The sequence below is a fragment of the Loxodonta africana genome, chromosome Y (genome assembly GCF_030014295.1).
Source record: "Loxodonta africana isolate mLoxAfr1 chromosome Y, mLoxAfr1.hap2, whole genome shotgun sequence".
Classification (NCBI taxonomy): Eukaryota; Metazoa; Chordata; class Mammalia; order Proboscidea; family Elephantidae; genus Loxodonta; species Loxodonta africana.
The window spans coordinates 10,959,686-10,985,852 of record NC_087370.1 but is presented as its reverse complement, the minus strand read 5'-3'; the positions used below and the strand labels follow the sequence as shown (position 1 = coordinate 10,985,852).

General features: G+C 40.2%; 1 protein-coding gene across 1 annotated transcript in view; it reads right to left on the bottom strand.

Annotated features, from left to right (window-relative positions):
• Positions 1–26,167, bottom strand: part of LOC135229081 (cullin-4B-like) — a 208,185-nt gene that overhangs the window by 27,802 nt on the left and 154,216 nt on the right. Inside the window, exons 17-18 of the mRNA XM_064278876.1 lie at positions 5,204–5,309; positions 4,962–5,134 (exon numbers count right to left, since the gene is read on the bottom strand). Coding sequence (XP_064134946.1) covers positions 4,962–5,134; positions 5,204–5,309 — 279 coding nt within the window. The remainder of the gene's footprint in view (positions 1–4,961; positions 5,135–5,203; positions 5,310–26,167) is intronic.

Sequence of the window (26,167 nt, the reverse complement as noted above, 5' to 3'; positions counted from 1 at the left end):
ATAAGGCTCTCAAAAAACAATAAGAAAAAAAAAGTATATACTTTGTTTTCAGTAATGATTTGAAATTAAACAGTCTAAATATTCAAAAGGCAGAGAGTGACAGAGCTCACAAAAAACACACAATTCACCCTTTTTCTGCCTATAAGAAACACATCTTAGACATAGGAACACAAACAAAATGAAAATAAACAGACAAAAAAAAAATACCATGCAGCTAGTAAGCAAAAGGAGCAGAGGCAGCCATACTGTTATCCGAGAAAACAGACTTTAATCAAAGCCTATTATTAGAGAAGGACCCTACATAATAACACACGTATCAAATAATAATAAGGGTCAATCCATCAAGAAGACAAAACAATTACAAATATATATGCACCTAACATAAATGCCCCAAAATACTGACTAGTATGAAAGGAGAAAGAGGTAACTCCGTAATAACAGTTGAGAACTTCAGCACACCACTTTTCAATTCTAGATAAAATATCTAAAAAGAAGATCAGTAAGAACGCCAAGGGCTTACATAAAACTGTAAGCCAATGAGATCTAATGGAAATATATACAATACCTCCACTATCATCAGAATACACATTTTCCTCCAGTGCATATGGATTATTTCCTAAACATTACCATATGATAGGCCACAAAGCAATTCTCAACAAATTGTAAAACACTGAAATCATACAAAGTGTCTTCTCTGCCCAGAACAGTAGGAAGTTGGAAATTAACAACAGGAAAAATAAACTAAAAAATTACTTGGAAAGTAAATAACACACTAGTAAAAAAACAAAAACTACTGGGTCATAAAAGAAAGCAAAAGTTGTATTAAAAAATACTTAGAATCAAATGAAAATGAAAACACCGTATGTCAAAACCTCTGACACAGCAAAAGCAGTAGTCGGGGGAGGGAGAATCATAAAAATATACACCTACATTAAGAAAGGCCCAAAGTCACCAATTTACGACTTGAACAACTGGAAAAACAAAGACAAAAGAAGTGCCAATCTATCAGAAGAACAGAAATAATAAAGATCCAAGCAGAAATAAATGAAATGGCAGACAGAAAAAGCATAGAAAGAATCAACAAAACCAGAAGTTGGTTCTTTGAAGAGAACAGTAAAACAGAGAAAGCACTGGCTAGACAGACAAAAGAAAAAACCAGAAGAGGCAAATAATCTAAATAAGAAACGAAACTGAGATACGGTAACAGACTCAACTAAGAAAATGAGGATCATAACAGAATACTATGAAAAACCATACTCCAACCAACTTGAAAACCTAGATAAAACAGACAAAATCCTAGAAACACAGTGACTCCCTAAACTATCTCTACAGAAAATCTATAAAAAACAAAAACCAAACCCCTAAAGGAATAAGAAATTGAATATCTCATTTAAAAATTGCCAACAACAATGCCCAGACCAGACGGTTTCATTGTGAATTTTATCAAAAGTTCAGAGAAGAGGTGACACTAATTCTATTCAAAGTTTCCAAAAACACAGAAGATATTCCCTAATTCATTCTATGATGCCATAATCACCCTGAAGTCCAAATTTGGCAAAGATATCACAAAAAATAAAAACCAACCAATATCCTTCATGAATACACATCCAAAAAGTCAAGCCAACAAAATACAACATATCAGAAAAATCATACACCATGATCAAGTGGGATTCATTTCAACATTAGAGAATCAATCAATCTAATCACCACGTGAATAAAACAAAGGGGAAAAAAAACTGCATGATCGTATTGATTGATGGAGACCTGAATACACACTTTCAATAATGGACAGAACATTTAGAAAGAAGATCAGTAAGAAATACACTGTTTGAGTAATGTTATAAACCAACTATACCTAACAAACATATATCATCTGTATCTACCTACCTACCTACCTACCCATCCCCCACCCATCCACCCCTCCATCCATCTGCCACATCATTTCTTCTACAGGATAATGTCTACACCATCTCTGTTCAGGGGAGACATAATCCTATACACAGAAAACCCCAGAAGAACCCATTAGAATGTTATTAGAGCTAATAAATTAATTCAGGAAAAGTGGAAAATCAGCACAGAACAATCAATCAGGTTTTTATACATCAGCAATGAGCAACAGAAAAGGAAAGTAATGAAACAACTCAATTTACAATAGCATCTAAAGGAGTAAAATACCTAGGATTAAATTTAACCAAAGAGGTGAAAGGGACTGGCACACTGAAAACTGTAAAACCTACTGACAGAAATTTAAGAAGATATAAACAGACAGACATCTGTGTTCAAGGGATTGGAAGATTTAATAGTATTAAGATGTCAACAAACCCAAAGTTATCTATAGATTCAATATAATCCTCATCAAAACTTCAATAACCTTTTTTGTAGAAATAAAAAATCCAATTTATATATAACTGCAAGGGGCCCTGGATGGCCAACACAATCTTGACAAAGAAGAACAAAGTAGGAGGACTCATGCTCCCTACTTCAAAACATACTGTAGAACTACAGTACCCAAAACAGTCTGGTACTGATATAATGAAATCATATACATTAGTGTTAATAGAATTCAAAATCCAGAGATAAAACCATATATCACTGTCAAATTAGTATTTTCAATGGGGAAAGAACAGTGTCTTTAATAAATGGTGCCGGGACGACTAGATCTCTCTGTTGAAAAGTGTAGGACTAGACTCAGACCTCGATGCATGAAAAGTTACTCAAAATGGATCAAGGACATAAAACTCTTAAAAGAAAACATAAAAGTAATGATTCATTATCTAGTTTTCCGGTTTCTTAGATGCAATGCCAACAGCACAAGCAACAAAAGATAAAATAGACAAACTGCACTTTCTAAATTAAAAAAAAAATTGTGCATCAAAGGACTTTAAACACACTGAGGAGACAACATATTGAGAGAAAATTTGGGGGACCCATCTAACAGATACCAGTTTAATTTCCAAAACATACGGAGAACTCCGATAACTTAGCAACGAAAAGACAACCCAATGATAAAACAGGCAAGAGATAGAATAAATATTTCACTGAAGAAGTTATACGGCTATCCACAAACACATGAAAAGGTGCTCCACATCATTAGGTCTTAGGAAAATGCAAGTTAAAACTACACTGAGATACGATTTCACTCCCATAGGGATGGTCACGATCAGAAAAACATAAAGCAAATATTGGCAAGGATGTGGAGAAACTGGACAGAACTATAAAGTGATACACCACTGTGGAAAACACTTCAGTGGTTTCTCAGAAGTTAAACATAGATTATCGTATGACCCAGCAGTTCCATTCCTAGGTATGTATACTGAAAGAAACTGAAAGCAGAAATGCAAAAATATACACCAAAGTTCACTGCAGCACTATTTAAAATTGCCAAAAGGTGGAAACAAGCTAAATGTCCATCAAGAGATGAATGGATGAACGAAGTTACTCAGCCATAAAGACAGACAAAGCCCTGAAACACGTTACAACATGGATGGACCTTGAAAATGCGACACTGAATGAGGCAAGGTAGTCACAAAAGACATATGTATGATCTCACTTACATGCAATATCTAAAACAGGCACACTGAAGAACAAAGTTTATTAGTGCTTACCATGCACAAGTGGAAGGGTGGGGAAAAGGAAGAGAGGCTGCTTAGGGGACCCTGATCTTTTGAGGATGATGAAAAATTTAGAAACGAAAAATGGTAGGGGATGAACAACACGATGAAAATAACATCAATCATAACATATGCATGCAAAAAATGTTCAAATGGCATTTGTTATATACATTTTTACAAAAAAAGATGAAACAGAAAATCTGAATAGCTTTATAAACTTTAAGAAAATTGTGACTTAAATATGCCCCTACGATAATTTTGCAGAACAGATTATTGCAGTGGAGAACTCTAGGGAATATTTAAAGATTAATTAACACCAATTTTAAAATCTCTCCACTAGATCAAATGGTTAAGTGGGTTCGAATTCACCCAGAGGTACCTTGGAAGACAGGCCTGCTGATACGTTCCTAAAAGTTCGCAGTCTTAAAAACCCTATGAGTTAGTTTTATTCCACAGACACAAGACCACCAAGAGTGGAACTAACGAAAACAACTTCCAGAGATTACAAGAATTTTATTTCCCAACTCATTTCATGTGGCTACTATTATACTGATACTAATACCAGAAAATAAAACTACAGACCAATTTCTTGAATCCAATGAATTTAGTGAATATAGACACAAAAATCTTCAATAAAATATTACCAAACCAAATCCAAAATAATGCCATCACAACCAAAGAAGGTCTGCAAGGCTGATCAACATTGGAAAACATATCAATACGTTAAAGAAGAAAAGTCACACAATTGTACCAGTTGGCATATTAAAAAAAAATACCTGATAAAACACCCCTCTTAGTTAGGAAGACACAAGAACTACCTCCATGTTGCAAGGAGCATCCTAGCTGAGATAATAAGTGGAAAAAATGATCCAAATGAAATTGCTTCTCCTAGGTAAAGGTTTCCCAAAACCTATATGCATGACTGCTTGCTCAAACATCTATACTTCCAAGGTATATTCTACTACAATGGCAAGCCCCCTACAAGGAAAAATAAAATCTTATCTCCCTCATCATTCATCAATTTTTAAAATATTTATCAGTACCACTGTCATGTTACGTACTTTGCTAGATGTATACAAAACACAGGCACTGTAAAATTCAGAAATTTATAGGCTAAAAGATCAGAGAGACATGGTTAATTCTGTAAACTTTGGTGATATAACATGAAAAAACTTTACAGAGTACAAGCTTATAACACAAATAAATCTAATGCAATTCGAGTACAAGGTGCTGTACAATGCAAATAATGTGAATTAAATAACTACAATTACAACAGTAACAACAAAAAGAATTTTCTTTAAAAGGCATCAGGAAAGGATAAAGAACAAGGTGGACGAGAAAGCCAAATACCGTTTCTTTCATCTGGACTTGATTGATCTTTATCTTGAAGAGTCTGTGTTTGAATTCCTCATTACAGGAGAACTTATCGTCATCTCCGACCTCTCTACCCACTGGATATTTGATGAGAACTCTAGCTCGGCCACAAGCTAAAGACTGCAGAGTTCTTCTTAATTCTCTATCCTCTAAAATGAGAAACAACACTTAGCATTTTCATTAAACCACAAATATAAATAATTTCGATCAATACTTACCTAGTCCAGTAGCAGTCTTAATTTCTTCTAAACTGAACTGGTCTCCTTCATTAAACATCAATAGCACCAATGTTTGGAACAGGGAGGCCTGAAGTTCCTTCCTTCCCTGTTAGAAAAAAGCATTATGATACCTCCTCATAAGAAGATACTTATGATTGATTGATAACTCCAGTATGATTTTCAACCGCACACTACTTTCTATAGGTCATACTTAAGACATTAATACAGACATAAGGAAGACGGCAGTGTGAGAATCTCTAGATCTCAATCACACACTAAGAAACACAAGACATTTATGCTCGTCCCTGTGAGACTCTGAATCACTGGACCTAGACAGCAGCAAGGACATGTAAAGAAACCCCAATCAATGATGAGCCTCATAAACTAGCAAAAGAGCTTTCTGCCATGGTAGCCACCCTTCCCCTCCTGGCAAGTAAACTGTGGTTCAACTACAGCAGAGCCCATACTCCCACTCAACCCAGAGCCTGCCTGCGTACAAGAAAGGCCCCGTGTCCCTGCTTTAAAACTAACGGCACAGATCTCCTGGGTGGTTCATTTGGGGTATGCCCACCCCTCACCTATCAGAGTGGGGAAAAGATTGCAGCCATGGTCACAGCAGACCCATGGTTCTCCTAAGAACGGGAATCTACAGCTCCGAGGTAAATGGGCAGAAAACGGCAAAAAGGAAAAATGTGCACACTCGCTGTAGACCTATTCATTCAGTGTAGTATGTCTGATCAGTTTGGGAGCCATTAAAACACTAAAAACATGGTAACACACAACCCTCACACAGTAGTAATCAAAGACTGAAGGCTGTGAACCATGAAGAACAGACAGATTACGTGTTCTTTCTCTGTTCTGTGTGCTAGCCAATGAACGACAACTTGGTCTGCACTATGAACAGACAGAGAGCTCAGGGGGCAAGCAGTATGCAAAGTCAGAAGGCTGTTCACAATTAAGTGTTTCTTGCATAAAGTAAGCAATGCTGTGGAAAACAAGAATGTTTCAGAAGAACAGAGAAAAAGCTAACACATTATAAAATTCTAATGTCCTGGCTGCAACAGAAAATTATGAAACACACAAAGAAGATGGAACAATGGCTCATCTACGTGAAGTAGGAGAAGGGAGAGAAATTTTATCTTTAGAAGTCTGAAAAGTGAACAGACTGGAAGAACACAATAAATACAATACGGCACTATTAAACAAACTCAAAACACAAAGAACTAAAGAATATCAGTAAGATGATGCACGCAGAAAATGAGAATTTAAATAGACGACAGAAATACTAAAACTGAAAGACACAAAAACTGAAATGGAAAGCTCACTGGAGGGGCTGAACAACAGGTGTGAGCAGGCAAGAGAAGAACTAGTAAATAAGGCAATCAAAATTATGAAAGCTAACGAGCAACAATGGAAAAGACTAAAGACCACTGAGCATGGTTAATAAAATTACAGAATATCATCAAGTGAAACAACATATGCATCACAGGAATCCCAGAAAGTGTCAGGGTACAAAATTACAGAAATAAAATAATGAAAAAATAATGGCAGAAAACTTTACAAATCTGTTGAGACTTGAACGTACAAATCAAGCGGTTCCAAACATATGCTATTTACAAAAGACATATCTCTAGACCAAGCACAAATAAGCTGAAAATGAACAGATGGAGGAAAAATATTCCATGAAAATAGTAACCAGAGGATCTGGGGTAATGATTTCAAATCAGAAAAACACATTAACTCAAAATCTGCTGTAGGACAAAGAAGGACATTATATACTGATAAAAAAGCAAATTCATGAAAAAGATACAATTATAAATATGTAGCAAACCTAATATCAAATGCCTTAGATATGTAAAGCAACACTGATAGAACTGAACGGAGAAATAGACCACTCTAAAATAATGATTGGGAGATTTCAAAATGTATTTCAAAAATAATGAAAAGAATATCCAGAAAGACAGTCAGGAAGGAAACAGAGAACCTGAACCACACCATGAATAAACTAGAACTAATAGACATGCACAGAACACTCTGCCCAACGAGAGCACAATAACCATTCTCCAGTGCACACAGATCATTCTCTAGAACAGACCACATGTTAATAAAGGTCACCAAACAAGTCTCAATAAATTTAGAAAGTTCAAAACCATAAAACAAATGAGTTTATCCAACCACAATGGAATGAAATAAATTAACAGAAAGAAAACTTGGAAATACACAAATACATGGAAATTAAACAACACACTATTAAATGACCAATGGGTTGAGGGGAAAATTGAAAGAAAAATCAGAAGAGACAGCAGAATGAAAATGAAAGCACAACACATAAAAACTTTGGGAATGCAACAAAAACTCAGAGGCACATTTATAGTTGTAAAAACCTATATTAAAAAGAGAACAAAGGTCACAAATCAATAACATAACTTTACAAAAGGAGGACTAGAAAAAAATACTAAGCCAAATCCAGTGAAATGAGAAGTGAACAATTAAAAAAAAAAAAAAAAAGCAAATATCAATGAAATAGAGAAGAGAAAAACAACAGAGAGAATCAATAAAACCAAAAGTATGTTTTGTAAGTGATCAATAAAATCTACAAACCTTCACCTAGTCTGAGAAAGAGAGAGAGAAGACAATCTAAATTAGAAAAGTGAGGGCATTACAACTGACTCTACAGAAAAATAAAGCAATATCATAAAGGGAATTATAATAGTTTTATGCCAACAAATTAGGTAATATAGATGAAACTGGCAAACTTCTACCAATATGTAAGCCTGCATATACTGACTCAAGAATAAACAGAAGATCTCACAAACCTGTAACAAATAAAGAGACTGAATCAATAACCAAAAACCTCCCAGGAAAGAAAAGTCCTGAAACAGATGGCCAAAATTCACTGGGGAATTACACCAATAATTTAAAGAACTGGCTCCAGTAATTCTTAAATTTTTCAAAAAAAAAAAAAAAACAGAAGAAACACTTCCTAACTGATTCGATGTGGTTAGCATTATTCTGACATCATTATCAGACAAAAACAATACAAGGGAAGATAACCACAGACAAATATCACTTGTGACTAGGGATGTAGAAATTCTCAATGAAATGCTAGAACGCTAAATCCAAAAGAATATTAAAAGAATTATATTACATGATCAGGTGGGATTTAGTGCAGGAATGTAAGGGTGGTTCAGCATTAAAAAATCAATGCAACATTAACAGAATGAAGAAACAGAACCACATGACATCTCAGCTGAGTCAGAGAATAAATTTGACATAATCCAACACCCTTTTGTGATAAAAACATGTAACCAGCTAGAACAGAAGGGAAATGACTCATTCTGATAAGGACACTGATGAAAATCACAGCCATCATCACAGAGTCCCTGGAAGGCACAACTACCAACCAAAACATGGGTGGTTTGAACCCTCCTGGGGTGCCTAGGAAGAAAGGTCTGCCAATCTGCTTCCAAAAGGTCATAGCCCGAAACCCTATGGAGGAGTCCTACTCCGCACATATGAGGTCACCAGTATCTACTCAACGGCAACTAATAACACAACAACAACATCATCGTACTCAGTGGAAAAAGACTGAGGGTTTTCCATTTAAGATCAGGAAAAAGACAAGGATGCTCTTATCACTGCTATTCAATACTGTACTGAAAGTTTTAGTCAGAGAAATTAGGCAATAAAAATAAATAAAAGGTATACAAATCAGGAAGAGAAAAGTTATTGTAACCTTTTTAACCCTTACAGGAACCCTTATAGAACCTATATTTGGTTCTATAAATAGAAAACAAACCCAAAGTACCCACAAGAAAGCTAATAGAAGAGGAAAATTCAGCAAGCGTCAGGATACCAGGTTAACATTCAAGCATCCAAACCAAACCTGCTGCCATCAAGTCAATTCCAACTTTTTTATATGCTACCAATAAGCAACTGGAAAAGGAAACAATTCCACTTCATAACAGCATCTAAAACAAACACATATGAATAAGTTTAAGTAAGTGAGAGGCTTGTACACTGAACACCATACATCATTACCAAAACAAATTAAATAAGTCTCAATCAATGGAAGGTTGTTTCATGCTTATGGATTATAAGACTTAATATTAAGGTTCATTATTACCAGAAGGCCATCCCCATCAAAATTCCAACAACTTCCTTAGAGAAATGGGAAATTCAATCCTCAAATTTATACAGAACTGCAACGGGATCAAATAGCCAAAGCAAACTTGAAAATAAAGAACTACAAAGACTCGCAATCTCAAAACAGATTATAAAGCTACGGTAATCAAAGTGTGGTGACGGTATAATAACGGACACACAGACCAATGGAGTATAATTCAGAGTCAAGAAACAAACCTGGACATCAACGGCTAGTTGATTTTCGACAATGTAGTATGTCCATCTGATGGGGAAAGAACAGTCTCTTCAATAAACAGTGCTAAGTCCACTGAATTTTCACAAACCAAAGAACGAACTCAGGCCCTTAGCTCATACCATGTATGAAACCTAACTCAAAATGGATCAAAGACTTAAATGAAATAATTAAAACCATAACACTAATCAGAAGGAAACTCAGAGGTAACACTTCCAGACCAACTTGTTAACAGTGGATTCTTAGATATGACACTGACAACACAGGAAACAAAAGACTGATAAACTGGACTTGATCAAAACGAACAACTTGATTCATCAGAGGGTGGTAACAATAAAGTGGTGAGACAACCAACAGATTGGGTAAAAAAAATTGGAACCAAATATCTGATAAGGGTTTATGTTCAGAACATTTAAAGGACTAGTACAACCTAACAACAAAAAAATAAATCCAGGCAGAGTCAGGATGGCGGAATACTCAGAAGCTTCCTGTCATACCTCTTTCAACAACAACAACAAAAAAGAAAACAAAAACCCACTTCCGTGGAGTCGATTTTGACTCATAGAGACCCTACAGCAATCCTGTAGGACAGAGGAGAACTGCCCCATAGGGTTTCCAAGGAGTAGGGGGTGGACTTGAACTGCAACCTTTTGGTTAGCAGCCACAGTTCTTAGCCACTACGTCACAAGGGTTCCTCTCAGAATAAAGACCACCCCCCCAAAAAGGGAACTGAATATATATGACAATTGACAAATTTAACTGTCAAAGACAAAGCTGAAGAGTCAGACTAGTGGAAGGTGGAAGGAGAGACAATTAAAAAACAGTGGGAACAGGGAACTACATGTTGCAGTATTGCCAGTGTCCTGCTAGCTGAATGTGCACAGGGCACACAAGCTGAGGCAAGCAGCACCATCCCAAGCCACAACACACCTCTCTGGTGTACCCAAGCAGCAGTGAATCTGCACACATCGCCAGAAACAAGTAAGACTGACATCAGGCCTGTGAAAGTTATGTGCAAGTTCCCAACTTGCTGTACCCACTGGCAACATAACCCCTCCCAAAGCAGAACTCCACTGCTGAAAAGGACTCCTTTCCCCTCACCCATCCTCCATCCTGCACTGACACCAGGCCCATGACATTTGACAACACAATGCCCCCTAAGCCAGAACTCACTGCAGCTCTGGAGGCCCTGCTCCTCTGCCTAGTAACTGGCATGGGGAGGGCAGCGCAGGGGTTCACAGACTTGCAGTGCCCTTCACACCCACCCTAGTGCCTTGAAGGTCAGTTCAACACTGCACAGGCTTATCAGCATAAAACAGGCAGGACATCCACATAAAGCACATTTTCAACTGTAGCAGCCACAGGGTAGCTACAGATTTATGACATTCAACACTATCTTGTCCCTTAAGAAGGGGCCTCAACCACTGACACCAGGAACCTGAGGGTCAGCAGGACCACCGACTCCATCTAGCCACCCACGACAAGGGCCTGAGAATCAGTGGTACTCCCAACACTTCCAGCCAATGGCCGCGGGCACCCAAGCAACAGCTGCATTAACCCGCAATAAAAACTGCCAGCCAAGATTTATATATCCTGCAAAACTGTCTCTCATATAGGATGGCAAAATTAGGTCATTTCCAAATAGAGAAATTAGGAGAATTGGTAAAATTCAGGCCAAAATTACAAAAAATATTAAAGAAGTCCTCCAGTGGTAGTGGACAGGGACACACCCTAAATCCAGGCACCAGGAGGCAGCTGACAGCTCCCTGTCTTGCCCTACACATACCTCCCACTGCAACCAGAGACCTGTGCCTGCCCTGAACTCTGCCACACAGCCTCGCCCACCAAGGACTGTAGATGAGAGTCACCACAACACATACTCGGTAACTGACAACCTGGACACGTGCACCCTGAACAACTGCACCACTCCAAGGACAGCGAACAAACTCCTGGGCTCACACATATAGTAGTGGCTCTAACTGGAGATGAAAGAGTTTCAGTGATATTAACAACCAAAGTAGCTCAAAAGCCAGCCTACTTCCATGTAGCAAAATAAAGCAAAACAAAACAAAAATACAGGACACATTAAAAAATACAATACATGAAGAAAACTTATCAAGGCCTCAGCGACGACAGTCAATAACAAATCACATAATGAAGGAGGACAAGATCTCCAGTAAGAGATCAAAATAAAGAGCCAGAAAACCTTCAGGATGAAGATAAAGCAATGGAGTTATCTGATAAAACATTCAAAAGAGCTCTCCAACACGTCAGGAAGGAGATCAGGCAAAAGTTAGCCCAAGACAGGGAACATACAGACAAAGAAATTCAGGAAAACAGTACAAGAACAAAAGGACAAAAACAGGATGCCAGAAACCAAACAGAAGCAGAAACTAGAAATCAAAAAAATTAAGAACAAAATTTCAGAATTAGACAACTTAACAGAAGGCCACAGCAGCAGAATTGAGACAGATGAGGTCAGAGTAAGTGACCTGAAGATAAATCCCTTGAAACCAGTTTGTTTGAGGAAATATCAGAAAAAGAGAATGAAGAAAAAATGAAGACACTCTAAGAATTATGTTGGACATTATCATGAGGAAAAATCTACGAGTGATCAGAGTACCACAGTTGGGGGGCAAAGGGGAAAGCGGGAGTAACAGAAAACACAGAGAGAACTGTTGAGGTTTTGCTGGCAGAAAGCATCCCCTGATTTTGGAAAGATGAGAATATACCTATTCAAGAAGCTCAGTGATCCCAATATAGGATACACCCCAGAAGAATGTCACCAAGACATATTACAATCAAATTTGCCAAAAACAAAGACAAAGAAACAATCCTGAAAGCAGCAAAGGATAATACAAAAGTCGCCTACAAAGGAGAACCAAAAAGACTAAGTTCAGATTATGCACCAGAAACCACGCAGGCAAGAAGGCAATGAAATGACATATAACACTTAAAGGGAAAAAAGAAAAAAAACTGCCAGCCAAGATTTATATATCCTGTAAAACTGTCTCTCACATAGGATGGCAAAATTAGGTCATTTCCAAAAAGAGAAATTACGAGAATTGGTAAAATTCAGGCCAAAATTACAACAAATATTAAAGAAGTCCTCCAGTGAGACAAGAAACAACATCAAACAACAATCTAAGACTCGGACACAAGGCAGATTAACCAGTTATCAAGCCAAGTAGGGAATTTATGAAAACAAATCAAAGCTAAAAGCCTGAAAATGGAAAACGAGAGACGTCAATATCTAAATGATGTCAACATCAAAACAAAAAAGAGGAAATAAACGGTGTAGTCATATAAATTACATATGGAGATGCAGTCAAGGTGGTATCAAGAAAGAAAAGAATAGTTTAAACTTAGAAAAATTAATGGAAATTTCAAGATAATCGCAAAGGAAGCTTATCCATCAAAATACAAAAAGAAAAAAAAAAAAAAAGACCAAACACAAAATCAAAAACAATGAAAGAGATGAAAAGAAAATACATTAAAAAAAAAACACTAAGCACAAAAATTAAGAGGACAAAGAAACTGTCAACAGCATACACACACACACACACACACAAAATCAAAACGATAGCAGTAAACTCATGCCTATCAATAATGACACTATATATGAATGTCCTAAATGCACCAATAAAGAAACAGACAGTGGCAGAATGGGTGAAAAAATATGATTCATCTATACGCTGTCTAAAGGAGACATACCGTAGTAACAAAGACAGAAACTCAAAGGATGGAAAAAAAATATACATCACGCAAACAAGAACCGAAAAAGAGCAGGCATGGCAGTATTAATCTTCGATAAAACACATTTTAAAACAAAACACACTATAAAGGATGACAAAGAACACTATATAATGATAAAAGAGTCAATACACCAAGAGAATATAACCATAATAAATACTGTATCTTAGGCTTGGTTCTCTAGAAAAGCAAAACCAGTAAAGCTTATAAATATACACAGATTAATATCTAGGAAATAGTTCACACGGTCATAGAGGCGGGAATGTCACAATTCCACAGGTCAGGCTAGAGGCTTCTCCTGGTTCAAGTAGCTGCAGTGGCTGGTGAACCAAGATCAGTAGGTTGGAGAGGAGGGCTGTTGCTCACAGGCTGTGAAGGCTGACAAATCCCAAGACTGGCAGACAAAGCCACAGGTAAACTATAGCTCAAGTCCCAAGAACTGGAAGTCAGACAAACAGGAGCCAGCTGCAGGATGCAGAACGAGCAAAAGCCCCTTGAGCCTTGCCAGAACAACTGCTTATATTCAGATGCAGGCCACATGCCCAAGGAAACGTCCTTTCAACTGACCGGCTATTCACAGCAGATCCCATTATGGAGGTGATCACTTATCAACTTTCAACAATGAAGTGATCACAGCATTATACAACTGCCAAAACCCTTAGAACCATGGCCCAGCCTAGCTGACACACAATTTTAACCACCACAGTATACCCCTTTTCAATTTGGCACCTGTACACATCTACTTAAACCATATATAATCTCTGAATAAAGACAATTATAAAGTCATCTTTGCGTCTAACATAATAAAATAAACACACATACAACTGCAAATAGACTAGCCATGTTCACATTTTGTAAGTGAAGAGAACAAAAATATTTCATGCACACATACAGAGCAGAAATACTCACAATGAGTACAGTCCTCACTTCTGTACTGGTCAAATGGCCATATTTAGAACTACCTTCTTCCACCACCTGTTCTGTATTCCCTTTGCCCTCAGCAAGCACCTGGTCATGGTTATTTGCCCAGTTGGGTGACCTAAAATTTCATTCCTGAAGGGTCTGGGCTATTAGTAGTCATGTGGGAATTGGGTTGCTGTATTTTCCACTGACTTTAATCATAGGACATGGTAGTACTATGAGACGCCCTAAGGGATCTCCTGCACTCCAGGCATACTCTCCTTTACCTCCATTATATAGTTACATTCTGATTTCCTCTTGGTAATCAGATCAATCACACCAGCCGTATGGTAACTCCCTTCTTTGCCTGGTGATCCGGAGGCATAAGAGGCCCAAAGTGGCCAGGTGGCAATTCTTAGCTTCCAGTTCAGTGAAATCAGTAATGTTATTCCAGGTGAAAGCATTCCTCCCTTGGGAAGTAAGACCTCCAGACCCACAAAGCATAAGATCCCAGAGACAGAAGCAAAACTCTTGTGAGTGGGACACTAGGGGTAATAGTTAGCAATGCCACTCCCATTTCTACCCCTTGAGTCTTAGACCCATGAATCGTGCATATGGGAGAAACAGCCCCATATACTGGACACTGGTTTAGAGCATATACAGCCTCCTGGAGAACACTGCCCCAACCCTGCAAGGTACTGCCACCTGGCTGGCAACATAGATGTGTCCTTAGAAGGTCACTCCATTGTTCTATCCAGCCAGCTGCTTCAGAATGATAGGGAACATGGTAAGACCAGTAAATTCCATGAGCATGGGCCCAATGCCACACTTCATTTGCTGTGAAGTGAGTCCCCTGATCCAAGGCAATGCTGTGTGAGATACCAGGACGGTAGATAACGTATTCTGTAATTCCACCGATCACAGTTCTGGCAGAAGCACTGCCTGCAGGGAAGGCAAATTCATAGCCAGAGTGTCTATTCCTGTAAGAACACTGCCCTTTCCATGATGGAAGTGCTTCAGTGTAATCAACTTGCCACCTCAAGGGATGGTGCCATATCAGGGACTCAGTGTTGGTCTCTGCTGCTGGCAGACTGGGCACTCAGCAGCGGCTATAGCCAAGTTAGCCTTCGTGAGTGGAAGGTCATGTTTCTGAGTCCATGCATAATCTCCATCCCTGCCACCATGACCACTTTGTTTATGAGCCCACTAGGCAATGACAGGAGTAGCTGGGGAAAGAGGATGACTGGTTTCCACAGAACATGTCATCCTATCTACTTGACTGCTAAAATTCTCCTCTGCTGGTATCACCTTTTGGTGAGCATTCACATGAAACACAAATATCTTCACTCTCTGGCCCATTCAGAGGGGTCTATCCACATACCCCTTCCCCACGAATCCTTGCCTCCAACTTTCCAATCATGTTCATTCCAAGTCCCCGACCATCCAGCCAAACCACTGGGTGGAGCTCACGAATCAGCACATAATCATACATCTGGCCATTTCTCCTTCCAAGCAAACTGAACAACCAGGTGCACTGCTCAACATTCTGCCCACTGGGAGAATTTCCCTTTCCTACTGTGCTTCAGGGAGGTCCCAGAAATGGGCTGTATTGCTGCCACTGTCCACCTTCAGGTGGTGCATATCACACAGAACCATCTTTAAACCAAGCACGAGTCTTCTCTTTCTCAGTCAACTGATCAGAAGGAACTCCCCACTAGGCCACAGTGCAGACTAGGAGACGAAAGGTAATGTGACAGAACAGAGACCATTGGCATTTGGGTCACTTCCTCATGCAACTTACTTGTGCCCTCAGGTCCTACTCGAGCCGAGTCTTGTATATACCATTTAATGATGCAGTACTGCTGTGCTTGTCCAACTTTATGACCCTGTGGATCAGACAACACCCAGTTCATGATGGGCAGCTCAGCCTGAATGGTGAGTTGGTGGTTCACGGTTAAGAGTTCAGTCTCTACTAAAGGCCAGTACCAAACCGAAAGCTGTTTCTCAAAAGGAGAGTAGTTATCTGCAGAGGACGGCAAGGCTTTAGTTCAAAATCCTAAGAATCTGCACTGTGATTCACCAACAGGGACCTGCCAAAGACTTCAAACAGCACCTCTGTCTGTCACTGACACTTCCAGCACCACTGGATCATCCAGCTCATATGGCCCATGTGGCAGAGTTGCCTGCATGGCAGCCTGAACCTGCTACAGAGCCTTCTCTTGTTCTGGGACCTACTCAAAACTAGAAGCTTTTCTAGTAACTTCATAAACAGGCCAGAGTAGCATGGCCAAATGAGGAATATGTTGCCTGCAAAATCCAAAGAGGCCCTCAAGGTACTGTGCCTCCTTTTTAGTTGTGGGAGCTGCCAGATGCAATAACTTATCTTTACTTTAAAAGAAGTATCTCATTATGCCCCACACCACAGAACCCCTAGCAATTTCACTGAGGTGGAAGGTGCCTCAATTTTTGTGGGATTAATTTATAGCACACAAATGTTATACCAGTAAATCCAGAGTCACTGACACTTCTTCCTTTCTAGGTCCAATCAGCATAATGTCATCCATGTAATGGACCAGTGTGACGTCTTGTGGAAGGGAAAGTTGGTCAAGGTCCCTGCAAACTAAATTATGACATAGGGCTGGAGACCTGAAGTAAGTCTGAGGTAGGCAAGTGAGGGCATCTTGTTGGCCTTGCCAGCTGAAGGGAAACCGCTTCTGATGGTCCTTTGAAACAGGTATGGAGAAGAAGGCATTAGTCGGATCAATAGCTGCATACCAGGTGCCAGATGTATTAATTTGCTCAAGCAGAGTAACCGCATCTGGAATAGCTGCTGCAATTGGAGTTGCCAATTGGTTAAGTTTATGATAATCTACTGTCATTCTCCAAGATCCACCTGTTTTCTGCACAGGCCAAATAATTGAGTTGAATGGGTATGAATCACCACCCCCGTGAGTTGAATCACCACCCCCACATCCTTCAAGTTCCTGGTGGTGGCAGTAATTTCTACAATTCCTCAGTAATGCAGTATTGCTTTTGGTTTACTATTTTCCTTGGTAGGGGGAGCTCTGATGGCTTCCACTTGGCTTTTCCTATCATAATAGCCCTTACTCTGCTTGTCAGAAATCCACCGTGGGGGATTCTGCCAATTGGTGAGTATACCTATTCCAATTATGCATTCTGGAACTGAGGAAATCACTACACGGTGAGTTAAAGGATGCACTGCAGCCACTGTGAGACAGACATAAGCCAAGACTCCATTAATAACCTGACCTCCATATGTGTCCATATACCTCCACTCTGACTGGTGGGCCAGAGGGACGTTTTTGTTCTCCTGGAATTACTGTCAGTTCAGACAGTATCCAGTAATCCCTGGCAAGTCTGATTATTTCCTTGTCCCTTTTGGGAAAGGCTGGGAGAAAGATTAACACTGCAAGTTTCTGGCATATATATTGGAGTCCCTTCTCAAGGGGGACCCAGCCTCCCCTTCAGTCAAGTGGCTGTGGGTTTTTGGCCAAGTTTGGGAATTGACTCTCTATTCTGGTGATTCAAGTTCGACTACTGTTCACTTGACCTAGAATTTACCTGCTTGTACAGATCAGGTATTTAGTAGATTTCCTATCTATTTCACTCCTAGGGACGCCATCACTAAGTAGCCAACGCTGTAAGTCCACACAAGCCAGACTATTCTGATTACTTCTTTGACTCTGCTGTCCATTACCGTAACCATGCCCACCTTGTCTTTGCTGACTGAATGCCATCACTTCGCCTCTACTACCATGGGGTCCAATGAGCCCCACTGTTGTTAAAAACCCATTGCCATTGAGTCAATCCTTACTCATAGCGACCCTACAGAACAGAGCAGAACTACTCCATATGGTTTTCAAGGTGCACCTGGTGGATTCAAACTGCCAACCTTTTGGTTAGCAGCTGTAGCTCTTAACCACTATGTCACCAGGGTTTCCCCCTTGGAGTTAGACATCATAATTCAGTTAGGACAGTACCCACTGTCATGTATGACTTACATAAAATAGCAATCACAGCAGTCTTCAAGGATGTTTGGGTTTCCTTCACAAATTTGTTCCTCACCCTTGTGGTAAAATGTGTGTCATATGGGCATTCCATGTACAGGTTTGGGGGTCTACCCCAATAAATCCACTCTAGCATGTCAATTTCCCTAAGCCTTTGGGTACCTTTTTCTATAGTATATAAAGGCAGGACTGGTACTTCAACCTGATATACCGTAGGCCTCCTCGTAACCCATGCTTCATCAACCCAACCAAATAAACTATTAGATCCTTCCCTAACTTCTCAAGGAGGAGAATCTGTGCTTAGTGAACCCATATCAATAAACTCAGACTGATCCATCTTTATGTTCCTTGCACCATTATCCCACGCCCTTAATAGCCATTGCCACACATACTCTCCAAACTTCTGATCGTACATATTAGAAAAGCCAAGCAGTTCTTTTGCAGTGTAGTGTACCTCCTCCTGGGTCATGCTTCATACTTCATCTTTCGGGGCTCTCTGTGACTTAAGTCTAGTTATAGGCCTAGAAGCCAAAATCGGTGGGAAAACATTTTGAGGATATTCAGCATTATCTTATAGAGGCAACTAGGTTAATCTCATTAAGTGGGAGTAGAGGGGCTAATGGCTTTCTGGGAAGGGTGGTTTAGCAGACAAACATGAAGTAATCTCTTCACATGGGAGTGAGAAGGCAGGTTCTGTTCGCAGGAATGATTCAACAGAGTTTAGGGGCTCAGTGTCTTCACTTTCCTCATTATCTTGCCATGTGTGCCCATGCCACGATTCAGGATCCTGACTCTTCCCAAACAAAGCCCTCACTTTAACTTCAGACACCTCTTGGGGTTGGTGGTTGAGCTGGCGTTGCAATTCAGCCACTCTTACAATAAGACTCTGGTTTGGTTTTCGGCAATAGCAATTCTAATACTCTAGGAAATAGGGCTTTTTTCTTTAAGGTTGTTTACGCAGCACTTGAGCTTCAACTCTGAAGCCCTGAGCATATCTCTTTCTTTCACCACTTTGTCTCATAAAAGTAGGACCCATCAACCAACTTTCTTACACTTCTCATTCTGACAAAACTGTAGAAAGGTATCACACATGCAATCACCCAGAACCTTACCTTTCACCACTACTTGACCTATTGGCGGTGAAACTTTGCGTATTTGAATTGCCACCTCACGGCATGGATTAGCAGTGCCCTCTTTACTACTGGAAGCAGAATCATCAACATCTTTAAGACTAACTAACTTGAGACTGATTTAGAAAGCTCATCCTAACTCTTTTGTTTCTTTTGAACCACTCTCCGTATCAAACGTGAGCAAGAGCTGAGCTCTCTGACCTTCTGAGTTTTGGGTTCCTCAGCCCCTGCAGCTACATGAATCAGGAGAAGTCTTGCAGTCTCGCCTGCTGATCCTGGGATGCATTGATCTTCACTGCCTGTGTGCAAGAGCCCTACTCTCTGACCTGCCCATCTTTGGTTCATCAGCCCCTGTGGCTACATGAATCAGGAGAAGCCTCTATCCTAATTCACGAACTTGCGACATTCCAGTCTCCACAACCATGTGCGGCATTTCTTTGAAATAAATCTCTCTCTCTACAGGTATCTATTTATCTGTATCTATATACAGGCTCTACTTCTTTAGATAACCCAGCCTAGGACAATTTGGTACCGGGAGTATGGTGCTGTCCTAACAGATATCTAAGTTGTAGAAGCAGTTCTGAAACTGTGAATGGATAGAGGCTGGAGAGATTTTAAAGTGCCTAACAGCAAAAGCCTAGATTGCTGTGAAGAGATTGTCGGTGGACTTATGGACATCAAAGACAATTCTGGTAAGGATTCAGAAGAATGTGAGGGAAGCTGTTGTACTGCAGACTGCACAGACAGCAAGAAGCCACAGTGGAAAATGGCATCAGCAGGGGAACGACAGCAGCAGAGGACCAGCAGCGGCAGGGAAAAGGTAGCAGCAGAAGCAAGAGACCAATGTGAGACAATGCTGGAGCTTGCCCAAGGAGCGAGACAGCTGAGCACCTTTGGCAGGAGGCTTCCTGGTGGAGGGGGGTGCCTTCAGCCACTGATCAGTGAAGCTAGACTTGCAGACCCATGGTCAAGAGAGCTGAGTGCCTTCCCACTGAAGTTTACTGGCAGATTGGGGCACACTCACTGGTGCAGCTACAGAGCTTTGGAACACCTGCCCTAGGAGGGCAGATGTGGGTAGTGAGGTAAAAGGGGCTGAGAAGCCAAGGGACCTGGAAGCAGAAGCTGCAAAGACAAAGAACACAGGAAGCAGAGCTGCCTCAGTCTCAAGGGTATGGCCACTACCTCTGGGGTCTCAAAGGGTGGAGATACCACTCAGGAGGAGCAGGAGAATGGGGCTGCCCAAAGCCGAGGGAGCAGAGGTGCCATTCCAGTGGGGATGCAAGGCAGAGCTGAAGCCCAGGGCCGACAGAACTCCACTCAGAATCTGGACAGTGTGGCCAATACCTAGAGTCTGTAGAGCAGGGCCATTGCCTAAATAGTCTCAGACAACAAACATTTATTTTCAAAGCTTCAAGGGCCAATGTAATGTGTTCTGCTGACTTGCTGGGCACCTGTTATCCCTTCTTTCCTCCTCATTTCTCCCATTTGTTATGGAAATGTCTACCGTGCGCTTGTTCCACCACTGTACTTTGGAAGCTAGATTTGAAGATGAGAGAAATTTTCTGGATTTTGGACTTGGAGTTGAATTAAGACTTTTGCTATGATACGCTGGTATAAATGTGTTTTATGTGTGGCAAGGACATGAATTTTGGGGGCCAAGTGTAGGACATCATGGATTGAACTATGTCCCCCCAAAATGTATGTCAACTTGGCTTTGTCATGATTCCCAGTGTTGTGTGACTGTCCACCATTTTGCCACCTGATGTGATTTTCCTACATGTTGTAAATTCTATTGTTATGATGCTAATGGGATGGGATTAATAGCAGCTATGTTAATGAGGCAGGACTCAATCTACAAGACTGAACTACGTTTGGAGCCAATCTCTTTTAGAGACATAAAAGAGAGAAGGAGCAGACACAGGGACTTCATACCACCAAGAAGGCGGCGCTGAGAGTGGAATGCATCCTTTGGATCAGAGGTTCCTGTGCAGAGAAGCTCATATACCACAGGAAGCTTGATGACAAGGACCTTCCTCCAGAATCAGTAGAAAGACAAAGTCTTATCCTAGAGCTGGTGCCCTGAATTCAGATTTCTAACCCACTAGAATGTGAAACAGGACCCATACCTCACATAATACACAAAAACTAATTCGAAAAGAATCAAAGACCTAAATACAAATTCTAAAACAATACAGATCATGGAAGAAAACAGAGGCAAGGCAAGGGGCTCTATTATATGGCATAAATACGATACAAACCATAACTAAAAATGCACAAACACCAGAAGAGAAACCAGGTAACTGGAAGCTCCTAAAAATTAAACACTTAATGCTCATCAAAAGACTTCACCAGGGCCACATGAACCAGGGACTATATCAGCCTGAGACCAGAAGAACTAGATGGTGCTTGACTACAACCAGTGACTGCCTTGACAGGGAACACAACAGAGAACCCCCGAGGGAGCAGGAGAGCAGTGGGATGCAGACCCCAAATTCTCGTAAAAAGACCAGATGTAATGGTCTGACTGAGACTAGAAGGACCCTAGTGGTCATAGCCCCCAGACCTTCTGTTAGACCAGGACAGGAACCATTCCCAAAGCCAACTCTTCAGGCAGGGATTGGACTGGACAATGGGATAGAAAAAGATGCTGGTGACAGCTTCTTGAATCAAGCGGACACTTGAGACTATGTTGGCATCTCTCATCTGGAGGGGAAACGAGAGGGTAGAGGGGGTTAAAGACGGTGGAATAGACAGGAAAAGGGAGTGGAGGAAAGGAGCTGGCTGTCTCATTTGGGGGGAGCAATTAGGAGTATATAGCAAGGCGTATATAAGTTTTTGTTATGAGAGACTGACTTGATTTGTAAACTTTCACTTAAAGCACGATAAAATTTTTTTAAAAAAGACTTCACCAAAATAGTAAAAACAGAAGCTACAGACTGGGGGGAAAAATTGGCTATGACATATCCAACTAGGGTCTCATCTCTAACATCTACAAGATACTGCGATACCTCAACAATACAAAAACAAATCATCCAGTTAAAAACAGGCAAAGGATAAGATCAAAAATTTCACCAAAGAAGACATTCAGGCAGCAAAGAGACACATGACGAAATGCTCAAAATCATTAGCCATGAGAGAAATGCAAACCATAACGACACTGAGATATTATTTCACCTCGACAATAATGGCACCAATCCAAAAAATACAACATAACAAACAGTGGAGAGGTTGATGGGAGATTGGAACTCTTATGCACTGCTGGTGGGAATGTAAAATTGTACGACTGCTTTGGAAAACAATATGGTGCCTCCTTAAAAAGCTAGAAAGAGAAATTCCATACCAACCAGCAATCCCACCCCTAGGGAAATAACAGCCATCACATGAACAGACATAGGCTCACCCGTGTTCACTGAAGCACTACTGTCAATAGCAAAAAGATGGAAACAACCTGAATACCCTTCAATAGATGAATAGATAAACAAATTATGGTCCATACACACAACGGAATACTACACAAAGGTAAAGAAAAACGATGAATCCGCGGAACGTCTCACAACATGGGTGAATTCTGAGGGTATCATACTGAGTAATATAAGTCATTCACAAAAGGACAAATATTGTATAAGGGCAATATTATAAGAATTGAAAAAAGGTTTAAATACAGAAAAAAGTATTCTTTGATGGTGGGGGCAGTGGGGAATCATTAACTAGATAGTAGACAAGTATCAACTTTGGTGATGGGAAGGACAACATGCAATACAGGGGAACTCAATTGGAGCAAAGCAAAAACAGAAGTTTCCTAGACACATCCAAACACTTTGAGAGACAACATAGCAGGGGCTCGGGTCTGAAAGAACATAGTCTCAGGGGCCATCTAGGTTGACTGGCATAACATAGTTCACAAAGAAAATGTTGTATACCCTACTTCAGTGAGTACCATCTGGGGTCTTAAAAGCTTTTGAGTGGCCATCTAAGATAACATGTATTGGTCCCATCCCACTTGGAGCAATGGAGAATGAAGAAAACTAAAGACACAAGGAAAATATTAACCCAAAGGGTTCAACCAGAGACTCCCCCAGCCTGCGACCAGAAGAACTACATAGTTCCTGGCTACCATGAACAACTGACCTGACAGGGTCACAACAGAGACTCCTGGACAGAGCAGGAGAATAATGTAGACCAGAATTCAAATTCAGAGAAAAAGCCCAGACTTACTGGTCTGACAGAGATTGGAAGAACCCCCGAAACTATGGCCCCCGGACACCCTGCTAACCCAGAACTGAAACCATTCCCAAAGGCAACTTTTTAGACAACGATTAGACTGGCATATAAGGCACCAGTTAACACACATGAGGAACGTGCTTCTTAGTTCAACCAAATTCAAAAGACCAAATGGGCAGCACCTATGGAAAAGGAGGACGAGAGGCAGGAAGGGACAGGAACTGCATGAGTGGACATGGGGAACCCGAAGTGAAAAGCAAAGAGTGTGTGGTCACACTGTGGGGATTGCAATAATGTCACATGCGTATAAATTACTGAATGAGAAATTAACTCAAACGGTAAACCTTCACCTAAAACACAATCAAAAAAAAAAAAAGATAAAAGACCCAATCAAAACATGGGCAGAAGACTGAAGAGAAATTTCACTGAAGACGAAATACAGTATCATTAGGTCTTAGGGAAATGTGTATCAAAACCACAATGAGATATCACTTCATACCCTCTGAGGTAAGTATAATTTTAAAAACAGAACCAGGTGTTGGCAAGGATGGTGAAAAACTAGAACCCTCATCCACTCTGGTGGAACTATAAAATGGTGTATCCACTGTGTAAAAGAGTTTGGCAGTGCCTAAAAAAGTTAAACCTAAAATTGTCATACAAAAACCCAAACCTGTTGCTGTTGAGTCGATTCTGACTCATAGAGAGCCTATAGGACAGGGCAGAATTGCCCCACAGAGTTTCCAAGGATCAGTTGGTGGATTCAAACTGCTGACTTTTTGGTTATTCTGGTTAGCAGCTGAGCCCTCAACCACTGTCCCACGAGGGCTCCAGGACTACATCACCACACGAGCCAACAACTCTACTCTGGAGGCTTTCAACTTGCTGATTTTTCAGAGGTAGATTACCATGCCTTTCTTCTGAGGCACCTCTGAGCCTTAAACCTTTAGGTTAGCTGCCAACTGCATTGCTCATGTACACCACCCAGGGATACAATACCTTCTGTTTACAGATGCTGCAGTTCTTTCCGCTGATTCCTATTACATACAATACTTTAAACACATGCACACCTTTGTATACTTGTACTCAGTTTCCTAGGAAAAAAAAACTTTGTGCAAATTTTCTCCAGCTAAAGAAAGAAACGTGCTACTTAATTCACTTTCCTTTAAAAAGTACCTTTTGAAAGTACAGTCCACGCAAAAAACTAAAAATGTACATGACCAAACAGTGAGAAATCCCTACCTGCCCAAAACAATCTATTATTATAAGCACATGAAACACCTGGGAAATACAAAGTCTTCATGTTTTCCTTTTGTGTTATGAACGATGCTTACCATTTACTGTTCCCTATTACAGTTTTGTTCTTCCTGAAGAACATTCACGATATTAGGAAAGATGAATACTATGGGATATTTTTAAACGGCATCTTCAAATTTTAACTTTTAGGGACGTCCATGATAAAACCGTAACAAAAGTTTTAAAAAGTAGTAGCGTGGTATGCACACTGCTGTTGTTAGTTGTCATCGAGATGGTTCCAACACACGGCGACCCCAAGTGTTACAGAGTAGAATTGCACATTGGCTGTATGATCTTAACAGAAGCATCTCACCAGGCTTTTTCTTCCACTGTACTTCTGGGTGGGGTTGAACTGCAAGCCTTTAGGTTAGCAGTTGAGTGCAAGCCCCTTGTACCACTTGAATCTTGACATGTACACTACTGACACCTAGTTAAGAACATACAGCAAAACCCAAAGTAAGAGTCATATGTTTCCGTTCCCACAATAAACATGGTTGTAGACTAACTTATGTTATTCTCAAAGCCTGTGGAACTGAAAGGGAATAGACTAAATTTATTTTTATTAAACTCAACTCTGTACTGTTTGTTATCTAAGCATGAGCTGAGACTGTACGATTTGTAGGTTAGTGAAGTAATGTGTTCATCACATATACTCAAAAATATATTATTCACTCTCATGTTTAAGATTCTTCATTAATATTAGGTACTCATGTGAAGACTACATTCTTTTTATAATCTGGGTCCAAGGTTACCTCTGCAAAGTAGGTGATTTCTACTGTGTCTTACAAGCATTGGACATGTTATCAGGAGGAATCAGTCCCTAGAGGAGGACATCATGCTTGGTAAAATAGTGGGTTGGCAAAAAAGAGAAAAACCCTCAATAAGTTGGACTGACACACTGACTACAACAATGGGCTCAAGGGCTCAAGCATGGCAACAATTGTGAAGATGGTGCAGGACCAGGCAGTGTTTCGTTCTGTTGTGCACAGGGTTGCTATGAGAGGGAAACGACTTGATGGCACCTAACAACAACAATAATTTTATCCTACCTAACCATAAACATATAATTTCCATTGCTTCTGGAATATAAACATGGTTTAACTCTTCTGTTCAAGTCAACTATTAGCCATTACCTTTAAGTGAGGTATCCCCAAAACCCTTAAGGCTGAATCAAAAGACAAAAACTCTGTGCTCTTCCCTTTCTACTACAGTCACACTACTGAGTTTCTAAATTTATGGAACAGATGTAGGTCTCTTCTTT